This window comes from Semicossyphus pulcher, unplaced genomic scaffold, assembly GCF_022749685.1.
Source record: "Semicossyphus pulcher isolate SPU_LCO1_2020_fin unplaced genomic scaffold, fSemPul1.0.p SCAF_2, whole genome shotgun sequence".
Classification (NCBI taxonomy): Eukaryota; Metazoa; Chordata; class Actinopteri; order Labriformes; family Labridae; genus Semicossyphus; species Semicossyphus pulcher.
The window spans coordinates 5684428-5712156 of NW_027211693.1; the positions used below are offsets into that span (position 1 = coordinate 5684428).

Sequence of the window (27729 nt, forward strand, 5' to 3'; positions counted from 1 at the left end):
AGCAGCTCCAAAAGTCTCTGGGGATCAGAGGCTGAAGAAGGCTGTCAAAGACCTGGCTGAGGGGGCAGAACAGGGGAGCTTCTGGCTGTGGCTCTGCAGAAAGGACAAAGCGTGGGGAACGCAAGGGTACAATGGCAAGAGACTGCAGGGGGCTCCACCACCTCGAGATGTTCTGGGCTTAAAGGAGCAAAACATCAGTGAAGGGTGGCACCCGGCTGATGATTCAGATCGGGGTGCAAAGAATTTCCATTTTTCATCCATGCAATGTGTTGTTCTTTTCTGGTCTGCAGCTTTATATGTTGGTATCTTTCGATCCTCCTTAAATCTCTCTAAAGTCTTTTAGTCCAACACAACTCTGCTTCCACTACTGAGCTCTTATGAGAATAAATTCAACCTGAACCTGTCTGATTCATTTTCCTCTTTGCTGTGACACAAACGGAGGATGTATAACCGTAGACATTAAGCATTTACATGATACATTTCCTAAGATGTGAATTATTGGCGCAGGTCTACATAAATTTCCACCCAGAACAGGACGATAAAGTTTCACCAAACAGAGAGGAAATATACGGCGGAGACTCCCAGAGAGACGCGAAGCCGCAGGGTCGGCTGACTGTTTGCTCTCGTCAGTCAAACTGCACTTTTTCCCTGACTGCCTGTAACCTCCTGGTGATGGCTGTGTTTGTGTTGGCACACTGGACAGGATCTGACAACTGCACCCCCACCCCACCCTAACCCCAACCCATGGGACACACACACACATACACACAGATATTACCTGGTCAGCTGAGGACAGAGTGTGTGAATGTGTGTCGGTGCGAGAGAGAGTTTTTAGCGTGTTAATAAGCTAGCATTAGCACAGCCAAGGCTAATGCAGCCGAGGAAAGTTGAGGGAAATCTGACCTGGCTAAGTCTGACATGTCTGACAATGACTGCAGCCAATCATGGCCTACAACACATGGCCAAACGTATGACACCGAAACATACACCCACAGGTGGCCATTATTCTGCTTTACTCCTCTGATTCAGGCTTTTGACCATATTTTTTATATCTGGCAGCAGGAATTTGTTTGCATTCAAACGCAAGAGCCTTATTAAGGTCCAACACTGGTCCCAAAGGTGTTTGATGCCGTTTAAGTCTGTATTATTCTGTAGGCTAGTCAAGTTTTTCCACACAACTTCCAGACTTCGGTCTTACATGATATGACGTGTTCGCCATCATCACGTCAGGTTTGCGAGGGCGTGAGACGGCATTGCTATCACACTGTATATTCTGATAGACGGGCATCAAGACTACCTACAACTTCCAGCAGATTACAGCCATGAGAAAAGTAAAATTAAATTGAATTTTTTGTTGTAACATTCTGAAAAGTTTGCTAAAATTTGCCTTTAACATTGAATGGAAACAAAAGTAGAATAAGAACTTATAGACATGCATTAGTTGGAGAGATGTCTACCAAATATTTGGCGCTAGGAGCAGTTAGGGGTTTGGTGGTGCCTTGCTGTAGGGCACCCTGGCCAGTCAACACTCTGTATCGTGGTCAGTGCTGAACTTGAACCGGTTCCAAAGCTAAGTCCCTGAAGACAGAGCTTCTGCCACCATTAATGTATGCTGTAGTAAGAACTTTTTTTTTTCTTATGTTTTCCCTGTTCTTCACCTTCACTTTGTCTCTCATTGTAGTGTCAGACACAGTCAGTCTGCTTGTGAAAAGTAGATCAGCTTTCTGTTGATTTATTTTGCCTTGCTCAAAGGCAGTGGAGGCAGAGGAAGTGTGTTCAATCTCCCTAAGCAGCAAACTCAACCGATTGCAGCTTCTTCCAGCACAGAAGAAATAAACCACTGTTATGCAGAACTATAAGATGCACAGAAGAGAGGGAATGTTTATGTGTGTGGGAGGATAATAAGAGGAATCCAGTGACTGTGCTCACAGCCCTGTTATCTGTGCAGTTTGTGCTGTACACAAAGAGTCTCTGTTTGCCTCAGTGGCTGGTTCAGTCTGAGAGGGACTCTTTACCCTCTGCAGCGCCTACTTGGACCATGATGTCATCTTTTGATTATGCAAAATTATAATTCATCAAGTTTTTGTCATTTTTTAAAAGACAGATACAACTCTATCAGCAAAGGAGGGGTTGTTCAATCAGATTGGATTATTATGAGATTAATCTAAAGTGCCTCGACCAAAGCAGAAACTTACGTCACAGTAACATTTTGCAATTTCCCCACATTTTCATATTGGTCCAGATAATTCATCAGCACTTTCTAATAGGACACAGTTTATTCAGGCTTTATAAGTTGTAACCTCATGACCCTGACAACCTTTTAGTAATGGGCAGTGATACATAAAACCTTAACAAAGAATTAATAATAAATGGTTATGATGTATCAACCCAACATAAAGAGTGCCTAATTTCAAAGTGGCATCAAGAACTCTAAACATGCTACCAAGCTCCTGACATCTTGTAGGATAAACATGAACATGTTAAATGCTAACCACAGCCACGACCATTGATAAATGGTTAAGATAAATGTCTTGCCTAGTCTTAGATGGCTTTACCATTTAATTAATAGCATACTTTTCATCTGTCCATTTGTTGCTGATCATAAAAAAACTAATTCAGATAGAAAAAATGGCCTATTTTGTTGTCATCGCCTTATTTGTGCTTCCCCGAGTAACAGATTCACATTCAGGTACATCCCTAGCAAATACAAACATGGTTTTATTGTCAAAGGGTTAGACTGTGCAGCTTAATATTCACATTAATACATAACTGTAATATACAGTATATTTCATGCATATTTCTGTTCGTCACTTTGCTCAAAAATATGAGAAAACGACAATGCACAGCTCTCAATCTGTTTTATTAACTACTCTATATGCTGCACTCACTTCCCTCTCTGGTCGGTTTGTTGTGCTTCTGTAACACCAAATCTTCCCCTTTAATTAAATTAAGTGTTATCCTTAAATTTGTGATTGCATATCTTAAAATACACATGAAAACACCCCTTTCCGGAAATACTCCGGCCATGTGTTACCCACCTGGCACAGAAGTGAAACCTGCCTGATTTCACAGTGCAGTTCAGTTTTTCGATTGCATAACTAAATCCTAAAAGCTGATGACGTGTCTGACATGATGATTATTGTTTTTAAGTTTGAAACTCAAGGAGTGTTTTCATGTCCCACTCCAACTCGTCTGAATAGACCAAAACTGTATTTTTCCTGACAAACAAACCAGCAGTGGAACCCACGAGTTACATCACAGTTTTGATTTATGATGTTCTGCAACATGAGGAACTGAAGTGTAAAAAAACTGCACGACTAAATACTTATCACTAACCAACTGTGTGATAAAGAACACTGAATAAAAACGTAAACATTTTTCTCTTTTTACTTGAGTCCTTGAGTTCTCCGGGAAGTTACAGCTGAGGGACCAGGGCAATTTTGGAACAATTAAAAGCTCTCCATCGCCTCCTGGTGGTTGAAGGACCTGGTTATTATGCAACATGAACATTTTTGACAGTTGTAAGAGAGTGAGTCAGGAGCTGTGCCTGGAGCTGGATATGTGGGCACAAATCCCTACATATAACAGTGTTTTTATAGACAAATGTTAAACCAATAGTGTATATGCTTTCTGAATCTGTGAGTTATATAAACAGCTTATCGGTCGGTCATGTATCTGGTCTGTTCAAGGATCAAAAGGGTCATTTTGGAAGGTTTTAAACAAAAAAGAAGCTCATAAATTTGGGTCTTTTATTTGTACAATGATACTTTAGAGAGAGATTCAAAGAGATTCAATGTGATTATTTACAGAAAGATCCATCTATCCATCCATTATCTCCCGCTTATCCGGGGCCGGGTCGCAGCAGGCTAAGCAAGGTGATATATAATCCCTCCAGCGAGCTCTGGGTCTGCCCCTGGGTCTCCTCCCAGTTGGATGTGTCCGGAAAACCTCTAAAGGGAGGTGCCCAGGAGGCATCCTAATCAGATGCCTGAACCACCCCAACTGGCTCCTTTCGATGCGAGGAAGTAGCGGCTCTACTCCAAGCTCACCCCGGATTTCCGAGCTCCTTACCCTATCTCTAAGGCTGAGCTCAGTCACCCTCTGAAGGAAACTCATTTCGGCCGCTTGTATCTACGACCTCGTTCTTTTGGTCACTACCCAAAGCTCATGACCACAGGTGAGGGTTGGAACGTAGATCGACTGGTAAATTAGAGAGCTTTGCCTTCTACAGAAAGATTTACTAACAAAAAAATCAATAGTGTGCAACATCAGCAAGTGTGATTATCTTATTACAATTTGGAAGAGATTATTATGTTTAGCCCTAGCTGAAATATAGCCTAATACTATTATTGCTGGTCATATTTTTCTAGAAAAGTTAATAATCTAAATAATTAGTAACACTTGATGGAAGGCGGCTGCACTGTCGCCTCACAGCTAGAAGGTCTCTGGTTTGAAACTTGGTTGGGATGTAGAGGGCCTTTCTGTGTAGAGTTTGCATGTTCTCTCAGTGCATGCGTGGGTTCCCTCCGGGTACTATTCCTTCCACAGTCCAAAGACATGCTCGTTAGGTTCATTGGTGACTCTGAATTGCCCGTAGGTGTGAATGTGAGTGTGAAAGGCTGTCTGTCTCTGTGTCTCAGCCCTGTGATAGCGACCAGCTTCTACCCCGCCTCTCGCCCAGTGAGAGCTGTGATCCGCTCCAGACCCCCATGATCCTTAACAGGATAAGTGGTATAGATAATGATGATGGAAGATGGATGGATGACGGAAAGACTGAGGAACTACACCTGAAATAAAATGTTTTCCAACTGATACTCAATTTACTTGTTTGTATATCAATAAAAGTGTGAAATGACATCCCTTGACTTATGATCTTGTAAGTGTGAACTAATCACTTATCTATTCAAGGTGAGGGAATTGAATCTAAAAGCAATTAATTAAATGTAATTATCAAGAGTCAAACATTACATATTGACAAACCTCAGCAAGCAAAGAGTTATCTGTAATCATTTTGTCTAGATATGATACATAAAAGTAGTCATTATGTCTCATTTGTATGAAGATAAATGTGCAGATGTTCCAGCATACAGAGAAGACCAGTTAGTTTAACAAGAAGTTGCTGTTATTGCTTTGAGATTTTTAGTCATTGCAATAGAATTCCTGAATTCTCAATAGAATTTATATTACTACTCGTAAAGCAATAAAAAACAATAAAATGTGTCATACCGAATCAAAACTGATTTTATTTCCCCTGTGCGTACACGACATATCAGGACAGACAATTAGAAAAGTACAGGAGAAGGTTATCTGCTTCATGAAGTAACAAAAGACTGTGGATCACATTGTTAAGAGAAAATAAAGAAATTTGTTAGTAAATCTAAATAAACATGATGTATTTGACCTGTGGTGCTATCGGATTTTCTTAGTGTTAACTATGAGGAAGCTGTTTCTCAAGTTCAGGTTCAGCAGATGGACCCTGAAGGGCAGGCAGAGGGACGGAGATGGTGCAGATCTACACTTCATACAGGGAGCTTTGATGACGACTTATAGTCATGTGAAATGCAGTAATATTGAGTGAAGATTCAAGCAAACATGGCCAGTAGTCTGCAGCATGTTTCACAATCCAGGGAATGTACTTTAGTTGTGTCGAAGGAAATGTCAAAATAAGATAAAGGGAGGCTGGGATTTCCAAAAAACAAAGTTAAATGACTGGTATTTCAATCAGTATACTGAGTAGGGTCATGTTGGAGTATACGTGTGTAGATTTTAAGGCCCAAGCACCGTGTTGGAGGAGAAACATCAATCTTCATCACTTTTCCTTTTCCACTACATTTTTTCACTATATTGACTTATTAAATCACAACACTAAGCAAGAAAAGATCTGCATACAAGGCGATTTTTGTGCGTTTAAGCATGGGTTAGTGGGGTGGGGGGTAGGGGGTTGTGGTGTTGGCCCGTCCCAACTCTTCCTTTCAGGTAAAGAACTTGAATTCCAGCATGATTCTTCACTTTACATAAGCAGCAATGATTTCCTAAAGAAAATACACACAGATAGAAGTAAGCCAACCAGTGCTGTGACAATGAGTTGTAGGACTTATATGCTCCATGTGGATTTAGATTGAATGTACAGATGCAGAGAGAGATCAATAACACTTAATTTCCCCTATTTCTGTTGCCTTCTGATTTAGAACACTTTTTCTTAAAGGACTAATAAAAGTTAAAGATAGTTACAAGACCATTATAGAAAATTTGGGGCATATATTGGCAGAAATAGGATATAATTTTCAATGTATGTTTTCATATGTGTATAATGACCTGATACAGACGCAAAATATAGCATCTGTTCGGTGCTAGCATCTTCTTTTCTTACAAGTGGTAAACATGATAACGTCTTTTTTGTATGGCTTCAGCACAAAGAGTACTTGGTTATAAGTATTTAACACATCATGGAATAGGTTTGAATAAGAAATCAACTGATTTTTTGTTTCCTGTGTTTTTTGACCCACACATCTCCATTTCCCAGTGTGTCAAATGCAAGCCCAGTCTCTTTACAATGAGTTTGCTTTTAATAATGAATGCTTTTTTCCCCCTATGTTTCAATTGCATGTAGTCTAGACAGAAATCTTAGAAACACAGTGGCAGTTTTGAGTTAAAAACTAAAGATTTTTTTTTATATCCATGACATATTTTACTGATAAAGACACTAAAATTGTTGGGAAAGGTGTAAAGTTGCATGTATTATGTCAGTATGAAAACCTACAGATCCTTTTGACAGGCTATTTGTGTCAAAAACTGGAGTGGCTTGTTGAAAACACTTATTGTCTAGATGTGGGGCACTGTGTGTGAGCTGCACACTTCATATCTACAGAGGGAGCAGGATCTATTCCACAGGGCCCACAATGTATTTACAGTAGCCCAGAGGGGACAAACCAAAAACTGGCTCTAGAGTGGTTTTTCATGTTTTTCATGCGTTTTGGGGCAACTGTATGTTCTGCTAAATGCTTGGAAGGACGGAGGAGGGGAGCAGTTTTTCAATTGGTTGCAATCTGCAACCTCACAGCTAGATGCCACTAAACACTATCAACTGCTCCTTTCACACTTGCAATTCTCCTTCTTCTGGTCAGAAAACACTTGCAGGTTTACAGTCAGGTCATCAAGATCATAACCATCAACGTGAATCTATGTGGACTCTAGCACTTTATCAGCATTATGTCACCTGATTCAGCGAAGAGGATTCCTTCATTTAGTGCCATTGTACTTGACCTCCTTCCCACATTTCTCCAGTTTCTCCTTAAGGAATTCCACATCTTTGTCGGACTCGATCCAAACCAGTTTCTTCGGCAGGTCGATCTCAAACTTCACACCTGAGAGAAGAGGGAACAAGTCAGGACTGTGTTTCCTTCCAAGGAAAACAATGACACTCACAGTGTAAGGAATTGTGTGAGGACAGGGTGTTGTTTTTTTGCTCTAGTCAGTGAGATCTGACTGTGAAAGAGGATCTGAAAGAAGGAATTTACTTTAAGCAAAAGTTGTAAACCAATGCATGTTGATAGCTGATAATTTGCACAAACACTCAGCAGTTACATCTTTAAATATGGCATTTAACAGCAAGAAAGTTAATTAAATAAGAGTTGTTTGAAGGCATTGATGGTTGTAAGTGCAGGAATAATTGTCAAAAGTATCTAAACTACTTAGAAGGTGACTCATCTCAAACATAATGACCATTAAACTTTGTAGTACATTTGTCTCCTAAGAGAAGAATCTACAAAATATGAAATGACAGATTATTTTACTGCAGTTGTTAATGGCTGCTGTCACATACGTGGGGTTCAGGGAACCACGCACCACAGTATAAATATAGCTATAGCATGACTGGCCAATATACGGCACTTCAACGTGTATGAAGATGTAAGTAAAAATGCTAGGGTTATGCTATCATCTGGGTGTCTTTCATCTTCTTATAGCACACAAAGGAGAGCAGATATGAAGATGGAAAAGGCCTGTAAGTCTCACCTTCCACCTTGTTGAGGATTCTGGTGACAGCTCCTGAACATCCCTCACACGTCATCGCCACCTCAAACTCGTGCTTCTGTTAGAGACACATTAAATAATGTTGTGTAACAAAAATCTCACTGTAAGCTACACTGAAGTTATAGCATAGATAAAGAATATCTTAACATTGCATTTTTTGAGATCGGATATCATATACTGCACGTCTGACAAAAAGTTGGAAACAGTGTCGTATGTAAAAATCCGCATTACCAGTATTGATCTTACTGTGACGTTAGAACTAGTTAACGCTTTACCAGTTCCAGGGATTAAAGAAAGAATTTGAACTACTGACTCTATGTGCTGTTTAACCCACGGTACTGCTCAATCGAGTAAAGATAAATAATCGATTTTGCTCATACCTGTTCTCTCTCCATGCGTTTGTTAACTTATAACTGTATGAGCCGACTTAAGTAAGTTTCAAAGCTAGCTTGCTTGCTAATAAGCACTGCGCAGAGGAAATGCTAGCTATTTTGTCTTATCTAAATTAAAGCTAAATTATCAGTTGTTACTTACGGTCATGTTTGAAGAGATGTGGAGCAAACAAGGTCAGCTGTGAAATTCTGCCTCTGACAGACTAAAGTATTGTGAAAACCTCCAGAAACGTCCACTACCTGGTTAGCTTGTCGGTGTGGAGCTAACTCTGATGATCAACGTAACAACCGGATATCCGGTATGAAAAAAGACAAATTAATTGTTTGTAGATAGACATACTATTGTTTTATGCGACGGTTTTTAGTCAAGTTGATCAGTTGATAAAGTAACAACTCGTGTATTGTTTTGAATACTAAATAAAAACTTACGAAGACGTGAAGAATTTGCTTTGTTTTATTATAAACTAAACCCCGCTTCACTTGTGCTTTTATTTTGAAACATTTTGGGGGACTTGACTGTGGGTCTGTGTCTTTCTGTTTTTGTCTTATTTAAAACCCCCTTGTTATATGCACTTCCTTTCCACTTACGAATTAGAAGAGGAGAAAATCAATACAATAAAAGCTTGTCTTTGTCTTTATTGACGATATTTCAAAATGTACAAAACGTTCTATATCAAAATACTTCATTTGGTCACATTGAAATAAACATTAACATCTTGAATTCAAGAAAAAAGTAGAAAGTAGAACATAATAAAGAATGAAATAAATAAAACAACGCATAGAGATATTGTACAAGTGAGGTGAAACTCTAGGCCCATATTACACAAATTATTTTATATTATTAGTATTAAGTATTATTTAGAGTATTTAAGATGTTTATATTTCAGATAGCAGCTGCATGATGGTGCAGTGATTAGTGCTGTTGCCTCACAGCTAGGAGTTTGCATGTTCTCCTCGTGCATGCGTGGGTTCCCTCAGGGGTCTCCGGCTTGCTCCCCCAGTCCAAAGACATGCTTGTAAGGTTGATTGGTGACTCTAAATTGCCCATAGGTGTGGGTGTGAGTGCGAAAGGTTGTCTGTCTCTACCTGTCAGCCCTTCGCACAATGACAACTGGGATAGGATCCAGCCCCCCGCGACCCTGAACAGGATAAGCGGTATAGCTAATGGATGGATGGATATTTCAGATAGATATTCCAAAGAAGTCTACTTTCAGTTTAGCAGAGATAGATACTAGGTGTGGTTTAAAGCAGTCTGGTTTTACGGATGTGAAATTTGCCAAATCGACAAAAAAAAACAACATGAAAGCATTGTCAGCATATTGTGACTTCATATTACAATTTAGACAAGGCATACATCACGTCAGACACCCCCCTCCAAAAAAAAAGAGAGAGAGAGAAACTGCGTAGATATCTTAACATAGTCTCAATGTAGTCTGGCTGCCCCGAGACACAAACCAAGCGCCTCCGATCTGCATTCCGCAACCGTTTTCCAAAATAAAAGCTCTGTCAGTAGTTAGACCGACTTTCTCAGATAAACCATAGAAACAACCTTTTTACCTTAACGTCACATCAGGGGTGACAAAATCTAAATTTAGTTCAATTTCAATCAGTTTGATACCACTTTATTCCTTTGTTAATTTACAGTTTTCATTACCCACGCCAACATCGTCTGATGTGTTTCCGTCTTCCATAGATACAGTTTAATACGGAACTAATGCTTGAATATGTTAGCTTTAGCCTAAAAAATGGATAGCAATTACAGACAGGTACACCCGTTTTAAAGTTATAATCTGTATCTATGGCAACAGCACGTCGGACGTTAATACACGAAGTGCATTCAAGTGCTCCTCGGATACTCGGACTTCCCAAGATGAGAAATCGGTTGAATCAACTCCAGTGTGCTCACGAGCTTTAATGTGTGGAAAAACATGGACGCAATAGAACCGATGTATTATATGTTACTGTTCAGAGTTAAACTACCAACGTTTACAACAATATAGCTGTCAGCTATAGCTGACTTGAAGGAGCCTTTTCGTGAAGTGTTTCCTCAAGAGGAATCTAAGTTTTCCGATTATTCCGTCACCACGTGAATGCAGAGTTACTCGGCCCCGAAGAGGTCACGTGACCACACCACTGACTCTCCAGCCGACTCCTGTTTTGCCTTTAATCGGTGCAGTGTAGCCGCTCTGAATCCAACCTGTCATGGTTCCGATATGAAAATAAGAGGTCTGCGGCGAGGTGAGCCTCTTGTATAACCAGCCCGAGACCAGAAGAGGAGGGCGAACTCGAGCTTTCTCCTTGGCAGGTTGGTGTTGGTTGTCGTCGCTAAGTGTTTACGGACACAAAGATGGAATCGGAACATATAGCTAGCTACCGTTGACCACCCTAGACTGATGACAAAACGTTAGCTAAACTGCTGCGTCTAGCTAAATAAACGACCGTTTCCACGCAAGTAACAGTTATTACTAGCGTATAGCTAGCTTGCTAGCATGTCTTACTTGACGCTTCCTTATTGTCGTGCTATATCAGTCCCTTCTGTGTGTGTGAGCCTTTTCGGAGACTTAATTTCAACTAAACCGCTTGTGCGCAGCTCTTTTTAACTGCTTTCTTAGCACAGCGCAATTAATCATAAGCTCATTTGATGATATAGTTTCCTGGCCAGATCCCATCAATGATATTTGTCTCGGTTGTCTGCCTTATCTCTGGTTGGTCATTGAGGCGATTGAGACCCTCACACGTCTCCCGGCCAAAGATTAGTTAAAAATGATGAGATTATTGGGTTTATCCGGTTGGTCTCCTGTGTGTAGGTGTGTGTGTCTGTGTTTGTGCTTTCGTGAAAAGACAACACTTCTCTTTTTTAATTGAAACACGGGAAGAGTTTGGACGACCATTGAATATCCTGTGCTAGCTTATTATCTGTAAATATCCTGCATCCTTTATAATGTCAAATTTAATTTAACTATTCAGACCTTTGTATGAAAGGGTCACCATTTTCACTTTTTGTAGTTCATGATCCCTGAGATGTAACCCTTTGAAACTTTAATGCACTTTTGCTTCTGGCACACCAGAAAGCACTCAAAGCTCTTTAAAACGTGAAAGATTGGTAAATTTTGTCATTTAACCAAATAGTCAGTGACAGAGAACTAATCTGTAACTTCACAAATCAAACTAAATTGAACTTATAAAATGTAAATGTTTTTGATAACTTAAGATTGCATTATTTTATATGTTCATTGTAAGACATCCAGCAATCAAACACGTAAAGAAAACACCATCTAACTTCACAGAGTGTAACTTTTATTGTGGACCAGGTTTGCCATTGTAACATTTTTTGCTTTAGTTATTTAAAGTAGTAGCCTATATTTCAAATTCAGTATTGAATAGTTTTCTGTTTTAAGCAAACATCAAATCAGTTACTGTTTTCAGCTCTAAGGTGTGAGGATTTGCTGCATATTTTTCAGTTTTGATAATATAGATAGAATATTGGAGTTTTGGATTGGAGTCAGTTTGAAGAAATGATACTATTTCATCATAATCCTTATCTGCAGCTCTCATAAGTATGCACCCTATATAAAGGTAGCCTATAGCAACAATCAAAGTAGTATTATCATTAGCAGATCATGAACCAGATTTAAGCCTTGTCTAAACAGCATATGCCAACATGCTAAACATACACACATGCCTTTTAGTTCCTGCTTGTCAAAAGTTGCAAACCATTCTATTTGCATTTTCATTGTGGTTAGGTCAGTTTGTTCTTCTCATGTCACGTTGGTGAAAAGTGCTGAGTAGCTTGTAATTTGAACACTTTGGCCTGTTTTCTTTAGCATTGTATTTAATCTGGGAGTCAAATTCCTTTTCTGCTCCTTTTGAACACCTGAGAGGCTTTGTAGTGTAAAGAAACATTAGTTCACAGTGCTAAGGTAGGGTTGATTCAGGTTAAACGCCTAAATACAGAGAATCCAGTTTCCCAGGTTGTCCTGAACCCTTACACACTAAATAACAGTAATTCTGTGACATCAAGATTGATGAAGTGTGTTCCCTTTGACCTCCATGAAATGCAAACAATTTTGGTTCTTAAAAACTGCACCGTAGTCCAAACTTTCTGTTGTTCTCAGGGCAGTGAAAGGTGCAGCAAAGCCTCCATTCAAATCCTTGAGTGATTAGAAGAAGCAGCACAAATACACAGCAGGTCAGAAAGATGTTCTAACACACACTGTTGCTTCTCTTATGTAACACCATCGTTAAGCAGGCTGTGCCTCACCCAGAGAGCGTCCAACAACTCCGTCTGTCAGCCGTTAATCTGACAGCGAGTTCACTACACATTCATTTAAGTGTTGCTTCTCACCAAAGTACAAAGATTTCAAGCCCAGTTAAATCACACCTACATAAACCTTTTCAAATAAAGGATAACATTTTGAGTGGAGAGTGTTTCCTTTTGATGCTACAGAAAATGATTGTGATTACAAAAACTGGGGGAGAAAATGCTTTAAACAGTTCCCGAAGACCAATCTGGTGTCTTACAACACTATTTTATCCATATGCCTAAGAAAGTTCAGTTAACTCTGATATAATACAGAGAAAAACCCACCAAATCTTAAAGTTCAAGGAGCTTATGGTAAATTCCAAAAAATCCTGTAAAACACACATTTAGTGTTCTTTGATACCTGACAAACCTTTTTTATGAATGGATTTAGAAGAGTGTTAGCATGCAATATAACAGGGAGAAAAGCAGCAACAAGAAGACCTTTTACTTGTCAGAAAAAGAAACAACATCATACAAAGAGAGCATGATGATCTGCAACTTTAACTACCCTCCACTGAAATTCCTGTTTTTATTACGGCCTTATTGATGATGCTGAAACTACTTTGTCTGTTTTGGTAGTAAGGACCTGTCAATGCTGGACTCCCTGATCTCCCAGCATTAGGATCTGCGAGGCTGGGAGAGACGACACCCAGCTGACCATCAAACCACTCGAAACCAACATGATGGCCTCCAGTGATGTAGACACCCGAGGTGAAGGTATGGGAATCAAGTGCACTGTTTATGTCAATATATTGTATTCACTTTGTGGACCAGGAAGGAAAGACACGGTACATACTATACAGTGCCTACAGCATAATGTGAATTTGTAATCCCAGTTGGCAGGATGACATTCAATCATCAAAGCAGCTTTACTGTTTTTGGCGTGGCTGGCGACTTATTCGGCAGGAAGTCACAAAAAAAGAGTAAATAGATTTACAGTATCCATTAGGGCTGGGAGATACGGACAAATCCTATATCACGATATAGGAGTTACGCCTCAGTTAATACCTCCAATGCCGGCTCAGAGGCGGAACGACTTTGCCTCACCATTCCGCCTCTGCGTTTTACATAGAAGACGGAAAGTAACAGGCGTAATAATCCCGCCTTGAACTGGCAGTGTAAAAAGCCCTACTCTCTCTCCCCCCTTGCTCTCTCTCTCTCTCCGTCTCTGCTCATACGGTTGTTTTCACTGTGTGTTAATTAGGGTCCCGTTTCTAATGTAAATAAGATTGTTTTCTGTTAAGACCAAACCCCGAAATCTGCAAAACAAAGACCCGAAAATACCCCTGGCAAACAACCAGGTAAAGTGAAGAGTGATGAATGTATATATTTTATTTCAGTGCATTGATTATTGTTTACAGTTGAGCAGATGCCTCTTCATTCTTTCCTGTATATAATAAATCTAAATGACATTTCTAAAGTGAACATATTCAAATTGTTTATGGCCTTTATTAAGGTAAAGCTCATGTAGAAAGACAGGGCTGCAGGATCAGCCAGCTGAATCCGCAGCCGACGCGCAGTCTACATGCACCCAGCCGTCACACTCAGTTGCTGTAAAGCTGCTTTTGCAACATCACGATAGAGATGAAATAGAAAAATACATACAGTAGACATTTTCATATCGTTTTGACAATATATATTGTCATATCGCCCAGCCCTAGTATCCATAGTATCCATGATTTATCCTCTCAATGAAATAAAATAACTAAAACATCTTTTGTCCTTAAGCTGTGTTCAGACCAAAAGCACTGCTACAATGCAACCCAGTGTTTTGTCCTCTCGTCTTCTCCTGTTTCCCCCCCTGATCTCCCCTCTTTTCTTCACCTCAGGTTCTTTATTCTCTGACCAAAATCCATCAGAAATGGATGCTCTTTGTCCCTCTCCTCCTGGACCTTCCAGACCCCAACGCCACTATGAGAGGATCGGAGAACGGACGGGGACCTCGTAAGTACTATAAAATGTATAACACATTCAACAGGCAACAGTCCGTAGCGACAGTATCCGTCTAAATCTACTAAAAGTGAAGTTTATTTGGTTCTTATTCAGATACAACCTGTCTCTTCTCTAGTTTTTGTCAGACTCTTATCCACCTGTTGAAAGGGAACATCGGTACGGGGCTGCTGGGTCTGCCCCTGGCTGTCAAGAACGCAGGCCTGGTGGTGAGTACACAGAGTTTATTATCTGATTACACCAGGTCACATTGCCGGTCTGGAGATGCAAAATTAGATTCTGCTCCCACTCCTGTCAGATGTTCATGGTATAAAACAGATGTGTCCTGGCTGGTGTTGCATCCTGGTGTAGCCTTTTGTTTGTGACATCTCAGCAAGTAGTTGAAATATCAGTGGTGGTTATTTCCTTCTTAATTGTATTTCTCACATGTAGTTCAGATGTTCCAGGAGCTTTACTTCCCTGAGCTGTGACCCTGGTTCACAGAATCATGTAGAGAGCTGTGGTTCAGGTGTGAGAACATTTACATGTTGCACCAAAGTGACAGATTATGGTCAAAGCAGAGAGACAGGCTTCCAGTGCTGCATGATAAGATATAATCTATTCCCACGGTGCGCTAAAATATAACAACAAAAGCCATTGTGCTGACTGATGAAGTTAGTGTCAGGCAGAAAATACAAGTTTAAATTGCACTTTACCCATTATGTTGATTTTCAATGATGGGGAAAAAGTAGAAAGTATCCAGTAATCCAGTTTATCTTCTGTCACGTGTCTTCCCCCCTTCTTTACATCTCATTTCCTTAACAAATGTCTGAATGAATGTCTGTGTAATGTACAGCAAAGACAGACACAGACAGCAGTAGGGCTGCAAGTAGCAAGTATTTCTCTCATCAACTAATCTGCTTCTGGGTGCAGCTCACCATAGCTGCAAAATGAGTTGCTCTTCTGGTACCATTGTGGTCATTTGATGTGGTCAGTGGCCTGAAAGAACTACAGGTTGGATTTCTAGTCTCCCTCCTGCTCATGTATTGCAAACAAACAACAACATTTGTATCCCAAAATATGATTTCAGAGGATGTTATGGACCTTTGCTGACTTGGATATTCAGCCGGATTTGTCCAGCCAGAGTTAACAGTCAAAGAAATGCAGCAGAGCGAGGCTGAGGCTGTGGCTGCTCGAGCGCAATGCATCCTGGTACATTTAGGCATGGCTCCATGAGCAGGGGAACTCTGCTTTTATTGTCTGTATTGCACGCACTGAAGAATTTATTGCTTCAGTTGACATTTACCACCAACACGTATTGGACATCCAGATAAAACGTGCCAAAAATTACCTTTAAGCATTGAATTGGTGTATAAAACATGTAGTATCATTAAATGAAGTAATTGTTAGGGTTAGGGTTGTCTTGTTGCAGCTTTAGACATCAGCGTCTTGTTTTACAGCCTGCTTCTGTGTTATGTCTTAACTTTGCAGCATCATGAGTTAATCAGCTGACTACTTTCTTCCTGCTTTAACTTCTTCCTCTCTCTGTCTTTGTCTCGTCTTCCAGCTGGGGCCTGTCAGCCTGCTGTGTATGGGGGTTGTAGCAGTCCACTGTATGAGGCTGCTAGTCAAATGTTCTCACCACCTAAGTGCAAAGTAAGTAGAGACACTGTGAAAGTCTTAACACCTAATTAACACACACATGTATTTCTGTCATGCTAACTGACTTTCAGTTGCAGAGGAGTAAATAGCAAACACTCAGTCTTGTTTCCCTTCCATGTGAAGACTTTTTCACAACGTCCGCTCTAATCTACAACCCACTGAGATGGGATTATAAGTGATACTTTTTTTCATGCTATCCCTTTGTATCATGATATACAGGAATGAAATAGTTAATATTATCTAGAAATTCAATTGAGGAGTGTCTTATAGATAAACATCACTATAGACAGCGATGGCTGGTCGTCCATTAATCACAGGATTGATTGCTCAATTTCAAAGTGTCCTTGAGCAAAATACTTCACACCAAGTTGCTTATAATTCAACAAAAACGGTCTATAAATTCAGACTATACAAAGGCTTGAAAGTTTGGAAAGAGGCGTATTTTAAAAGCTGCATTCTAAAGGTCAGGAAACATCTTCCATCAGCCAAATATTTTTCTTGAAAAATGCTTTATTTTTAATAACCTGCTGTTTTGTTTAAACAAATGCTCACCGAAACCAAAAAGTCTTTTCATATTTTAAATGAAACAAGCTATATTTGATTTTCTCCTGGGGTTTGCTCTGGGATAACAATGAAAATGTTGCATTTTTAGGTTTCGCTCTGCTTGTATTTATATTCCAGCCCAATGCTATGCTCCGTGGGTAACTTCTGTGACTCCTTGTCATCTCAGCTACAAATATAACATGTCTTTGTCCAAGCAGCGCTTGAACATTGTTCCAAATTGACACAGACTGAATGTTTAATAGATACAATGAAGACCTAAACACCGTAACATCTTCGCTGTTTACTAACGCTGTTAGGGCGTGTTTGTGACGTCAGACAGTGACGCAGCAGAAAAGAGACCGAAAGCAGGATACTCCACTGGCAATGGGAAAAGAGACAATCACCATCTATACGCGGGTCTTCCCAGGTCTGAAAAACCTGCGTCAACTCGCTCATTTTTGTGGGAAAAGGGTATAACTTAAAACACACTGCTTAATGCCAAAGTCCCTTCCTATGTGTTAGAGACTGCACTGTCCCTTGTTTGAACTGTTTTACAATGTACAATGTACTAAACTAGAGAGAGATAAGGCAGGTGGAGATAAATGGGGTTCAATCCAAAGTCATAGGGTTTTACATTATTCCGTTTTTTCTCTGTAGATGCAGCTGCAATTGTTTGTTTCCACATCACAGCCTGAAGATAATTTCTTGTCACTGTCTCCATTCCCTCACAGCAGGTCCGCTGTGGCCTGTTGCTGCCATATAACCTAACGTTGTGTGCACTGTAAAACATCAGCTTCTGCGTTGGTTGTCATTTGTGTACTGAGCTGTGTGCTGGCCCAAACAGGAGCTTGTCTGTTGACACTAGCCAACGGATTAAACTCTACTTAGGCGTGCCTCTCCACCCTCCTACTCTGTGACAAACAGCATATGGGTAATGAGTTTTGGAGTGTTGTCAGTCAACAAAGCAGAAGTAACTGTCCTGTGATCAGCTCCAGCAAGGAGTGCTGCAGTAAATGTTATCAAATTATATAACCGATCCAATAAAACTCCTGAAATGATCTGTTTTACAGCCGTTAGTGTGTGACAACTGAGGTGATTATCACACTCATGTGTACTTTAACTTGTTATCAGATCTCCACTAGTGTGTTTGGCAGTTTGTGCTGCCTCTTTAACAGTCACCCGCCTGTCCACGCTGTCTCCGTCCCGCCCTTTGCCCTGTTCATGCAAGGACATACGCCAGCACTGCCCTGCCACGCTAAAGAGGATTAAGCCGATAGAGAGCATGAATGACGAGCATGTACAACGGGCTTTCAGAAATAGACTCTACTGTACTTCTACTCCACTTCTAAAACAATAAATCAGCAGATGATGGATGAAGGGTGGATGTAGGAAGGTTTTTATTATACAATGAATAATCAGTATATTGCTACACGTATTCAAACAAAGAAAACCAAACACAGTGCATGGATTTGTACAATATTTGTGCATCCACTTTGTTAAACATGGAATCTTTGGCTTCCCTTAGGGTGCTATTATACATATGGTACAATGTAACAAAATAAACAACCGTGACCTTATCTAAATTTAAATAGTGGATTTACTTAGTGAGTGCCCTTTGTCCAATTTAGTAATCTACATTAAGCCACTTCTTTAGGATGTAAGCCAGCTCTCAACAAAGCGTTGGAAAGGCAAACAGCAAAAAGTAAATAAATGCATGTTGTATGTGTGACTACATAACTTAAGTTAGGATTATAACTCAAACAAATTTACTGGTGCAATGACAGCATGGTGACAGACGAAGGGAATTGCACTGACCACACCTAGCATACACAAAGCATGTACGCTCCTCCTCGCTCCTCCTGTTCTTCAAGGAGCTTCTAACTTGAGATTCTGTAACACAAGCATTTCAGAAAAAGACATAGATTTTAATGAAGCATTAGACTAAAAGGAAAAGAAAAGTTATTGGTATAATTGGTTTAATCATCACAACTGCCAGCCTCCTGCACTGGCTGCCACAAATGTGGCATAAATGTATGTATGAGAAACACTAAACGAGCTAACAAGCATTGTATGGTTAGCACAGGTAACGATACCTGCTTATTATTGCAAATGTATCAATAGAATAATACTAGAATTTTACTCGTTGGTAAAACGAGAGCAAAGACATATTGGGTGGCCTGTTGGTACAATTAACAGCACAGACAGCCATGTTGTTTGTGTGATATTTGCATGACAAAACTTTACAAAAGGCACCAACAAGAAAAACAGGGCCTCGTTTCAGGTTCAGGGACTCCAACTAGCTGTCGCCTAGCAGAAATGTTTTTTTGTACCAGGCTGTAATAATGTTTATTTCTGCTGTAAAGGTAAGCATTTTAATCTGGGGCTCAAGGTGGATAGACTCACCAAGTGGACACTAGAGGAACTGCAGCTTTTGGCATTGACTTTGTTCATGAAGCCCAGGAGGTTGTTCTTTGATTGTAACAGTGGCAATTAAAAGATGTGACTTTGTATCTCCTTTCAGGGTGAACAGGCCGTTTCTGACCTACGGTGAGGCGGTGCAGTATGGGATGGAAAATGTTTCATGGCTGAGGAGACACTCACAGCTGGGAAAGTAAGACAAATGTTCCAACTGCGTGGTTTAGAGGTTCCCATTAGATAATACCAGTTAAAATTGCTCTCATCTTTTATTCACTTCACCCCCATACAGATGTGTGATGGTGTTTGTTTGTTTCTTTTCTACAAATGACTATAAACGTGAATATTTTAGTAATCTCATTCTTCTGGCCTAATTTATCCCAGTACCTCATTTCAGTGAGGAGTTTTAGTGTCTCATGAGCTTTCAAATACAGTTCAGAGGCTCTCCCTCCACAAAATACTATTATGAAAGAAACACTGAATTCTGTAATATTTAAACATTAATTATCAACAAGAAGAACAAATGATAAAGTTCCATTTAGTACTTATTTAGGGAGAAAGTGTGAAATTGGTACACTTTCGATGAATTTATAAAAATAATACATACAACAACACAACTTATTTATTTAGCACTTTCAAACGGTTTTCATGTTAATTCATGAACCAACTATACGACTGAATACTAAATCAGTAAGTGAGTAAAATAATATTTATATTGCACTTTTAAAATCAAAGTTACAAAGTGCTGCACGGGATAAAGCTGCAGAAAACCTTCCTTCCCTTCGTCTGACCTCCCCTCTCTCTCTTTGTGTCTCACTCAGGCAGACGGTGAACTTGTTTCTGATCATCACACAGCTCGGCTTCTGCTGCGTCTACTTTGTCTTCCTCAGCGACAATATCAAGCAGGTCATGATCACTGACACACTCACACACAGGCTCTACTTATAATTTTAAAAGTATTAAAGGGTAATGAAACCATTTAAATACCCCTCCTCTGTTAATGTATTTTGGGGTCTTTACTACTTTAAGTTACAAAAAGTTTTGAATGTTTTAGATTAGCTTCAGCCAGCAGATGTGTAAGTGGCTGTAATGGCTGCAACTTAATCCTTGAAGGCATATGCGCTGATCGTTTGTTAAAGAGTAAGATGCTTTTTCTGAAACCAGAAGCAGCCGTTACTTTGCTTTTTTTGAAGCCCCGAGACTCCATGGACAAGAAAAGGCTTATTTTATCGTGCAGAACTCTGGTGTTGCTGGTCTACTGCCTCATTCGATTACCATGCTTAGGTTGTGTTCAATCTTAAATTACAACTCGAAACACCAAAGTCACACAATAACACAAACAAGCTTAGCAATGAAGGTAGCGGTACAGCAGCAAATCCTGTGTTCTGCAAGGTAAAATGTTTTTGTAAATGGAGTCTGGTGGCTTTGAAGAGAGCGATGTAACATCTGTATCTGGTTTAATAAGAGCATCTTGTCAGACACTAAGCATAACAATCTTAACCTGGCAAAAACAAGCATTTTTGGTGTATATACTTTACATTTTACTGCATGTATTACGCGACATTACAGCCCATTTCACAGCTGCAAGATAAGAAATCTGCATGGAGCAATACTACAACTTTTTTTGTTTACTTTTTAATCATTTAGACAGGATTAGAAATACGTTTAAAAATACCGTAATTCCTCTTCAATTGACACAATTTCACTTGATTATATTAAACTTGTATTCAAACACAAACGCCTAAAAGCACCCCCAATGCCATTTTCTGGTTCAAAAGTTGTCTTATAGTTCTCTACAGCTTGTCAGCAAGCTTGTTTGCTGTTTCAACATAACATGCAGGTCACCGCGTCTTCTGACCTTTGACCTGCACAGCTTAAAAAATCAGAGCAAATCTATGCTCTGAACATGCCCCAAAGACATGCGTGTGAAGTTGTATTTACTGATTATGGATGTGTGGAATTATCTCAGTACGGATGGTCACATGAGGGTTGTTTTAGTTAATATGGCAGTGGAAGTGGGGGAAAAGGGGGCGTTCAAGTACACATCTCCCTCTTGTTGGAATCCAAGGAAGCTGGTTTCACTGAAGGGATATAAAGTTTTCCTTTAGGACTTCTAGCTGTAGGTGTTTGTTTTATGATATCTTAGTCTTTAATTTGTTCTTTGTTTTTAAATATTTATATGTTGTGCATCTAGATTTTTACTCTCAGTAAGTTTTTCCTTCTGGTTAAATAAGGGTTAAATAATATAAACAAGGTCCCATAGTTATATAAGAGTACTGCCTGTGTATGTACATATACTCGGTGAGAGAGTGAGTAGGTTTCAGTGTGCTCAAAGTTTACACATTCCACACTAGATACAAAGAAATAGGTCAGTAGCAGAAGAGTGATAACAGTGATTTCCATCACAGCGTGGGGAGAGGAATTTACACTCACCAGCTTTAACAGATTCTAATGAACCCAAACAGCATCCAACATCTGTTGTATGTGTGACAGCATGCAGTGATGAAGCCACGTATACATTTCTACTGCAAGAGATGGAAAGAGAAACAACCCAAATACACCTTTTAGCAGAGTCTGGGGGACTTTACTTCTCTTTGTTATTAGATAATATGATTAGAAAATTTGTAAGGCGCATAAGAAATAAATACATAATTAAAACTGTCACGTATCTGCTACTTGACATTCAGAAGACACAACAATTAAAAGGAGGCTTCTAGAGAGTTTAAAATGTAAAGAATGTGGACGTCAGTATCTAATCTTCGATGGAAGTTTGGATAAAAATCCCTTGGAAGTTTTTACTTCTGCCCATGCATTTCTTTTTTTATCTGTGATTGCTGCGTGACCTTTGGGTGGTGACCTCATCACCTCCTATCGACCCCACGTTTAACGTCTGGGAATTTAACTGTTTATGTCACTTAAAGTCACACTGACTAAACACCCTAAATCTAAACTTCTTACCTCTGAAATAAGACAAAAGGAACGATGTCATTGAATTTAATCTGGTCCATAAATTCTGACTGTAGATCAAACTGTTCTTCCAGGATAGACTCGTTCTCAGTGATACAGTTTTTGACCACTAGATGGTGGTGTCTGTCTACTATGTTGGTCTTCTTTCTTAAGCTACCACGTCAACTTCACCAGTCAAAATTAAATACTGAGAACATTTCTTCAAGAAATCATCCTTCTTCCAAACCTGTTTTTAATCTTTTTAAATACATGGCTGAATGATTGATAGATAATCAATCTCGATTTTCAGTCAAATATATTTACCAAACATGTTCTTGCTATAATATCAACTTCATCATTTCAAGTTCCAGTATAACTGATGTCAATCTTGATTATGAGTTTATCGTGTTTGTTACAAAACTAAACACTTTGTGATTCTAATTTATCCACTTTTCTATGTTTGTATCATTTTGAGTTAAAGCAAATACTTTGTTTCTTTTGGCTGTTTGACTCGGAGCGAATAAGAAGTGCAGGAACATCAGCAATAGATTGTGATTAAGATTTGTTTTAGAGTTTAAAGAAAGTGACTGTTTGAACATGAAAACATATACAAACAATTTGGAAAAAGCAACCGTCCCGGGTGAAGAATACTTCAGTCCCGGTAAAAAGAATCATAAAATGTTCCCTTCTTTCTCTCATTTATTGACAAACTCTTTCCTCTGTTCTCCCCTCTGCCCGTGTCTTCACCAGGTGGTCGAAGCAGCTAACGCCACCACCTTCAGCTGCCACATGAACTTAACCAATCAGACGCAGGTCCTTGTGCCAAGCTTCGACTCCCGTCTCTACATGCTCTGCTTCCTGCCCTTCTTCATCCTGCTGGTCTTCACCCCCAACCTGAAGTACCTGGCCCCCCTCTCTCTGATGGCCAACCTGGTGATGACCGCCAGCCTGATCCTCATCTACTTCTACTCTCTGACGGTAAACACCAGATTTGTCTCGTCTCTTTTTCTGAGCTTAACCTTAATTAATCAGACTTACTGACTTTAGAGCAGATTCCCTGCTCTGCGTTTTCTCATCCACACTATGAACCACTTTGGGAAGGAAACCAAGTAACTTATCTTCTCTACTTGCGATGCAGAAGTCTCAGTACTCCTTTGCCACAGTTTATAGTCAGGCAGTCATTAGAGTTTCTTCTGTATCAAATCTGTTCATGAAAATGTGTTTATTTTACCACCACCAAGCATCTTTTTTGTTGAGGGAATCCATAAATACTTTTGTTTTTTGGCTTTGGCACCTCAACATAAGAAAGGAAAATTTGTTTTGCACACAGTTATTATAAAAGAGGAGTCCTCAGGGTGCCGGCAGGGCCTACGTGTCCCAGGATTTATGGCACGTGAGCGGCCTCTGCCTCGTTCCGCTGCATTTCTTCATCAGTATACTCTGGCTGCACTCAGATGTTGAGATGACATTTTCGCTATTTGTCGTGTAGTTTAGTTGCTGGTTTGCAACAAAAGTGAAGGCAAAGACTACAAATCCAAGCTGAAATAGCCTGTAGTTTAAAGGGGCCACCAACCAGGTCAAATGACTGAACTGGTGGTTAGAAGAACAACAGATTTTAAAGTGTTTTCACACCCTAGAAGAACAGCGGCAACAACTGCAGGCATTTTAAACACTATATACGAGGGGTGGGAATTGCAGGGTAACTCACGATACGATACGTGGCCCCTGATAACGATAATATCACGATGTAGCAATTCTGTGATAATTGATACATTGCAAGGCAATCATAGAATGATGCATCACGATATCTGATTAACTGAAGAATACAAAATGCCACTAAGAAGGTGCAGGATTAGTGTATCTATTCACTGCAATTTGGTGTCAGTTTAATGAAACAATGTTCGTGTTTTCAGTCTGTAAATTGAATTTAAAAACTATAGAACAACTGTATAAACTAATTAGGACTTTGGATTTGAAAGTGCCTTGCGCATCTCTTACCTCCTTTAACAGCTGCCCGACATTATCCCGCTGTCTTCGTCTTCTTTTATCCTGCTGTCAACTTCTTCTTTGGCCAATTAATTTCCATTCATGTTACCCTCATTCGTGTCGTAAGCTCCACCGTGAGGAGTCATGTAGTAGTGACGCAGTGAGTCAGTATCGCAGGGAAATCATTTAGGAGCGCCGTATATGTGTATATTAAAATAGCAATATTTGGCGCCAACCTATCGATAATTGTTTTGCACGAGTCAGGACGACGATATATTGCTGTATCAATATTTTATAATAAACTTTATTTATAGAGCAACAAGGTTACAAAGTGCTTGACAGAAGATAAAAAGGAAAGCAGATAAAAACAACACAGAAAAAAGACAAAAGATTTGATAAAAGTACATTAAAAAGACGGTTGGAGACAGGAGATAAATTAAAGATTCATTAAGCCTTTCTGTAAAGGAAGGTCTTGAGAGAGGATTTAAGTGGTGGCCTGTCTTATTGTGATGGGCAGAGAGTTCCACAGTCTGGGGGCTCCGACTGCAAAAGCCTTGTCACCTTTTGTTACCAGACGACGCCCAGGTACATAAGGGGTTAAAAGATCTGTAATATAATTTGGGGCAAGGCCATTTAGAGCTTTAAAAGTAATCAATAAAATCTTAAAATCAATGTGATAAAAAACAGGCAGCCAGTGAAGGCTGGCAAGTACTGGGGTGATGTGCTGGTATTTATGGGTGCCTGCAAAAAATCGAGTGGCGGCGTTCTGAACCATTTGGAGTCATTGGAGGGAGCTCTGACTGATACTAGTATAAAGTGCATTACAGTAGTCCAAGCGTGAGAAAGTAAAAGCATTAATGACTTTTTGCAGATCTTGTGCCACACCTACCTATTTCAGATAGTATAGGTAAGGTTGGAAAATCTTTACAGAGCACAATTTTTTCTATTCATGAATAGAAAATGCTTTGTGTTCCAAATATGCAACTTTTTAGCCACAGAAACCAACATCAGTTAAAGTTCATTTTTAAACAAAGTTTTTAATTGATCTGAATTGCATCCATCACTGCACAGAGTACTGATGAGGAGCCACACTGACTGATACCTTTGCTGTTCTGTGTTTTTGTCATTGACATGCCCAGTTAGAAAGCACACCCCGTAGAAACAAAGAGTTTTGTCTCTTCAGCTGAAGCGTGATCAGAAAAAAATCAGAAATCAACTTGCTGCACAAATCTGAAAAAAGAAATCTGGCTAGCCGGCCACCATGACCGACTTAATGCCATGCTGACAGAGGTGCATACCATTATCTTGTTATAAGTGTGCTTTGGTAATGCACTCGCGCAACAATACAAACAAGACCTTTCTGTGGTATGTAAGGTAGAGATTCATTGTGTGCATGACTGTAATCTGTGAATAAGTAATCGCAGCAGTAATCTAATGTGACCTTTTCCTCATTTTATTTTACAAGTAGCCCCCTTAAAGCACGACTCTCCTCTCCATGGGTTATAATCCGTCACCCTGTTTCCACTCTGCTGATTGGGTCCTGGGGTTGTTATGGATAACAGGACAACTGATAGTGACAGAGTCTGCAGATTACCTGGTTTCCTGTTATGGAGTATTTCATCATGCAGCTTCTGCCCTTTTCAGATATATAGCCGCCGTGTTCCCGGAGAAACGGCCTTGCCTTGGAAAAAAAGCAATTTCTTGCATCAGAAAGCGTACAAAGATTCAGCACTAAGTGATATATGTGGCCTGTGTGGTGTTTCTGGGGCTGATGAATCACCTGAGCAAGAAATCTTTGGGAAAGCTGGAGCGTAAAGGCTACAAGCATGGCTAAAAACTTCTGGAGTCGCTCTCTTTAGCTCGCTCTGTTTGATTTGATGCCCCTGTCTGTGTTTAAGCTCCGCTGTTAACCCCAAATTTTAATGTGGTTCTTATAAGCCTGCTCCAATTTCATTTTTAATGACTCCACATCATGGTTTTAAGGTTTTGACTCATGCTAGTGACCTTCAATTTAAGAGGAATATTAAATATGGTCATCCAGAGTGAATCATAAAGAGGTTCCCCTTTGTAGTAAAGACATTGTCAGCAGCTGTAAGGCCAACTGACTTTACTGATCCTCCCCCAGCAGATTCTCTTGGTTTGGAGCAGGACTGGGAGATCTAGCAGAAAATGTGCTCATCATAAGTTTTCTATACTGATTAATATTGATATTTATCAGAATATATTGTGACAAAGCTGCCACTTTGAAAAGTATCCTGATTAAAAAGGTAACCTGAAGAAACCAGGCAATTCATCAGTTAAACTTTAGAAAATAGTTTAACATGCACTTAAGTTTTCAAGTCTTTTTTTCAAGATAAGATCATCAAAAACTGGTAAATAAACACTGAATGAAGCAATTTCACGTAAAAAATCTGTGTTTCCATGACGCTCTTTGGCAAAGACAGCATGTCCAGAGGGCTGCAAGCTGAGCTGCTGCTAACTTTGCTCAAGTAGTCAATAGCTCAGTTTGCTTTTTAGGTTGGGACACCTGAAGTGTTTTTAACGGGAGCAAAATTACGTGCAGAGATATCCTCCTCTCGGGCTGCACGGTGCAGTGGCTAGCGCCGTCGCCTCACAAATAGAAGGTTCCCAGTTCGAATCCCGGACGAAGGGGGCCTTTCTGTTTGCATGTTCTGCCCCGTGCATGTTCGGGTTCCCTCCGGGTACTCCGGCTCCCTCCCACAGTCCAAAGACATGCTCGTTAGGTTCATTGATGACTCTAAATTTGCCTGTAGGTGTGAATGTGAGCATTAAAGTGTCAGCTCTGTGATTGACTGGCGATCACCAGGTGTAACCCCGCCTCTCACCCAATGACAGCTGGGCAACCCTGAACAGGATAAGCGGTATAGATAATAGATGGATGGATGGATGTTCTCCTCTCAGACATAGTGATTAAAACTGGTAAATACACTGAATATAGCAGATCCAGTAAACACAGGACTTCAGTGTATGGGCTGCAGGCAGAGCTGCTGTTTTACAAGCCCTTTTGTATTCTCTTGCTTATTCTACAGCTACATATCAAGACCTTAATCTTATTAAACAACTTTATTACAAGCAAATGTAATTTACAAGCTTTGACATTTAAATGAGCCCAAGGAGCAGCGTCCTCTCGGCACAAGGTGCTCTCACTTAATCTGATTACAATTATCCAAATGGACCTCTTGACTGCAAATATAATGCGTAATTAGATGTAGACTTGTAGTCTGGTATTCAGAAATAACAAATCAGCCAGTCAGAAATGAGCAGTGAACAAAGCTGTGGAGCGTAAAATCACATAAGCTGATGCAGTTTTTTGCAGAATGTAAACTAAATGTTGAAGTTTTCCTCTTTTCTCCCTCCAGAACATCCCCAACCCCATCAACCTACCAAAAGTTGGCAGAGCTAAAGACTACCCTCTGTTCTTTGGGACGGCCATCTTTGCCTTCGAAGGGATCGGAGTGGTATGTAACCTGTGAACCTTTTTTTGATTGCACACTTATGTGC

At 39.9% G+C, this 27729-nt stretch overlaps 2 protein-coding genes across 2 annotated transcripts in view; one reads left to right on the plus strand and one right to left on the minus strand.

Moving 5' to 3' along the window:
* Positions 1–5223: 5223 nt before the first annotated feature.
* atox1 (antioxidant 1 copper chaperone) lies at positions 5224–8709 on the minus strand. Its single transcript, XM_069669898.1, has 4 exons — positions 8566–8709; positions 8014–8089; positions 7217–7364; positions 5224–6032 (listed from the first exon to the last, which is right to left on the minus strand). The coding sequence occupies exons 1-3, from the start codon at positions 8569–8571 to the stop codon at positions 7240–7242; spliced, it is 207 nt and encodes a 68-aa protein (XP_069525999.1). The 5' UTR covers positions 8572–8709; the 3' UTR covers positions 5224–6032; positions 7217–7239.
* Positions 8710–10558: 1849 nt separating this feature from the next.
* Positions 10559–27729, plus strand: part of slc36a1 (solute carrier family 36 member 1) — a 46137-nt gene continuing 28966 nt past the window's right edge. Inside the window, exons 1-9 of the mRNA XM_069670392.1 lie at positions 10559–10728; positions 13306–13443; positions 14556–14670; positions 14795–14885; positions 16223–16311; positions 19382–19471; positions 20097–20181; positions 22972–23199; positions 27588–27686. Of these exons, the coding sequence (XP_069526493.1) occupies positions 13407–13443; positions 14556–14670; positions 14795–14885; positions 16223–16311; positions 19382–19471; positions 20097–20181; positions 22972–23199; positions 27588–27686 (834 nt within the window). The 5' untranslated portion in view covers positions 10559–10728; positions 13306–13406. The remainder of the gene's footprint in view (positions 10729–13305; positions 13444–14555; positions 14671–14794; positions 14886–16222; positions 16312–19381; positions 19472–20096; positions 20182–22971; positions 23200–27587; positions 27687–27729) is intronic.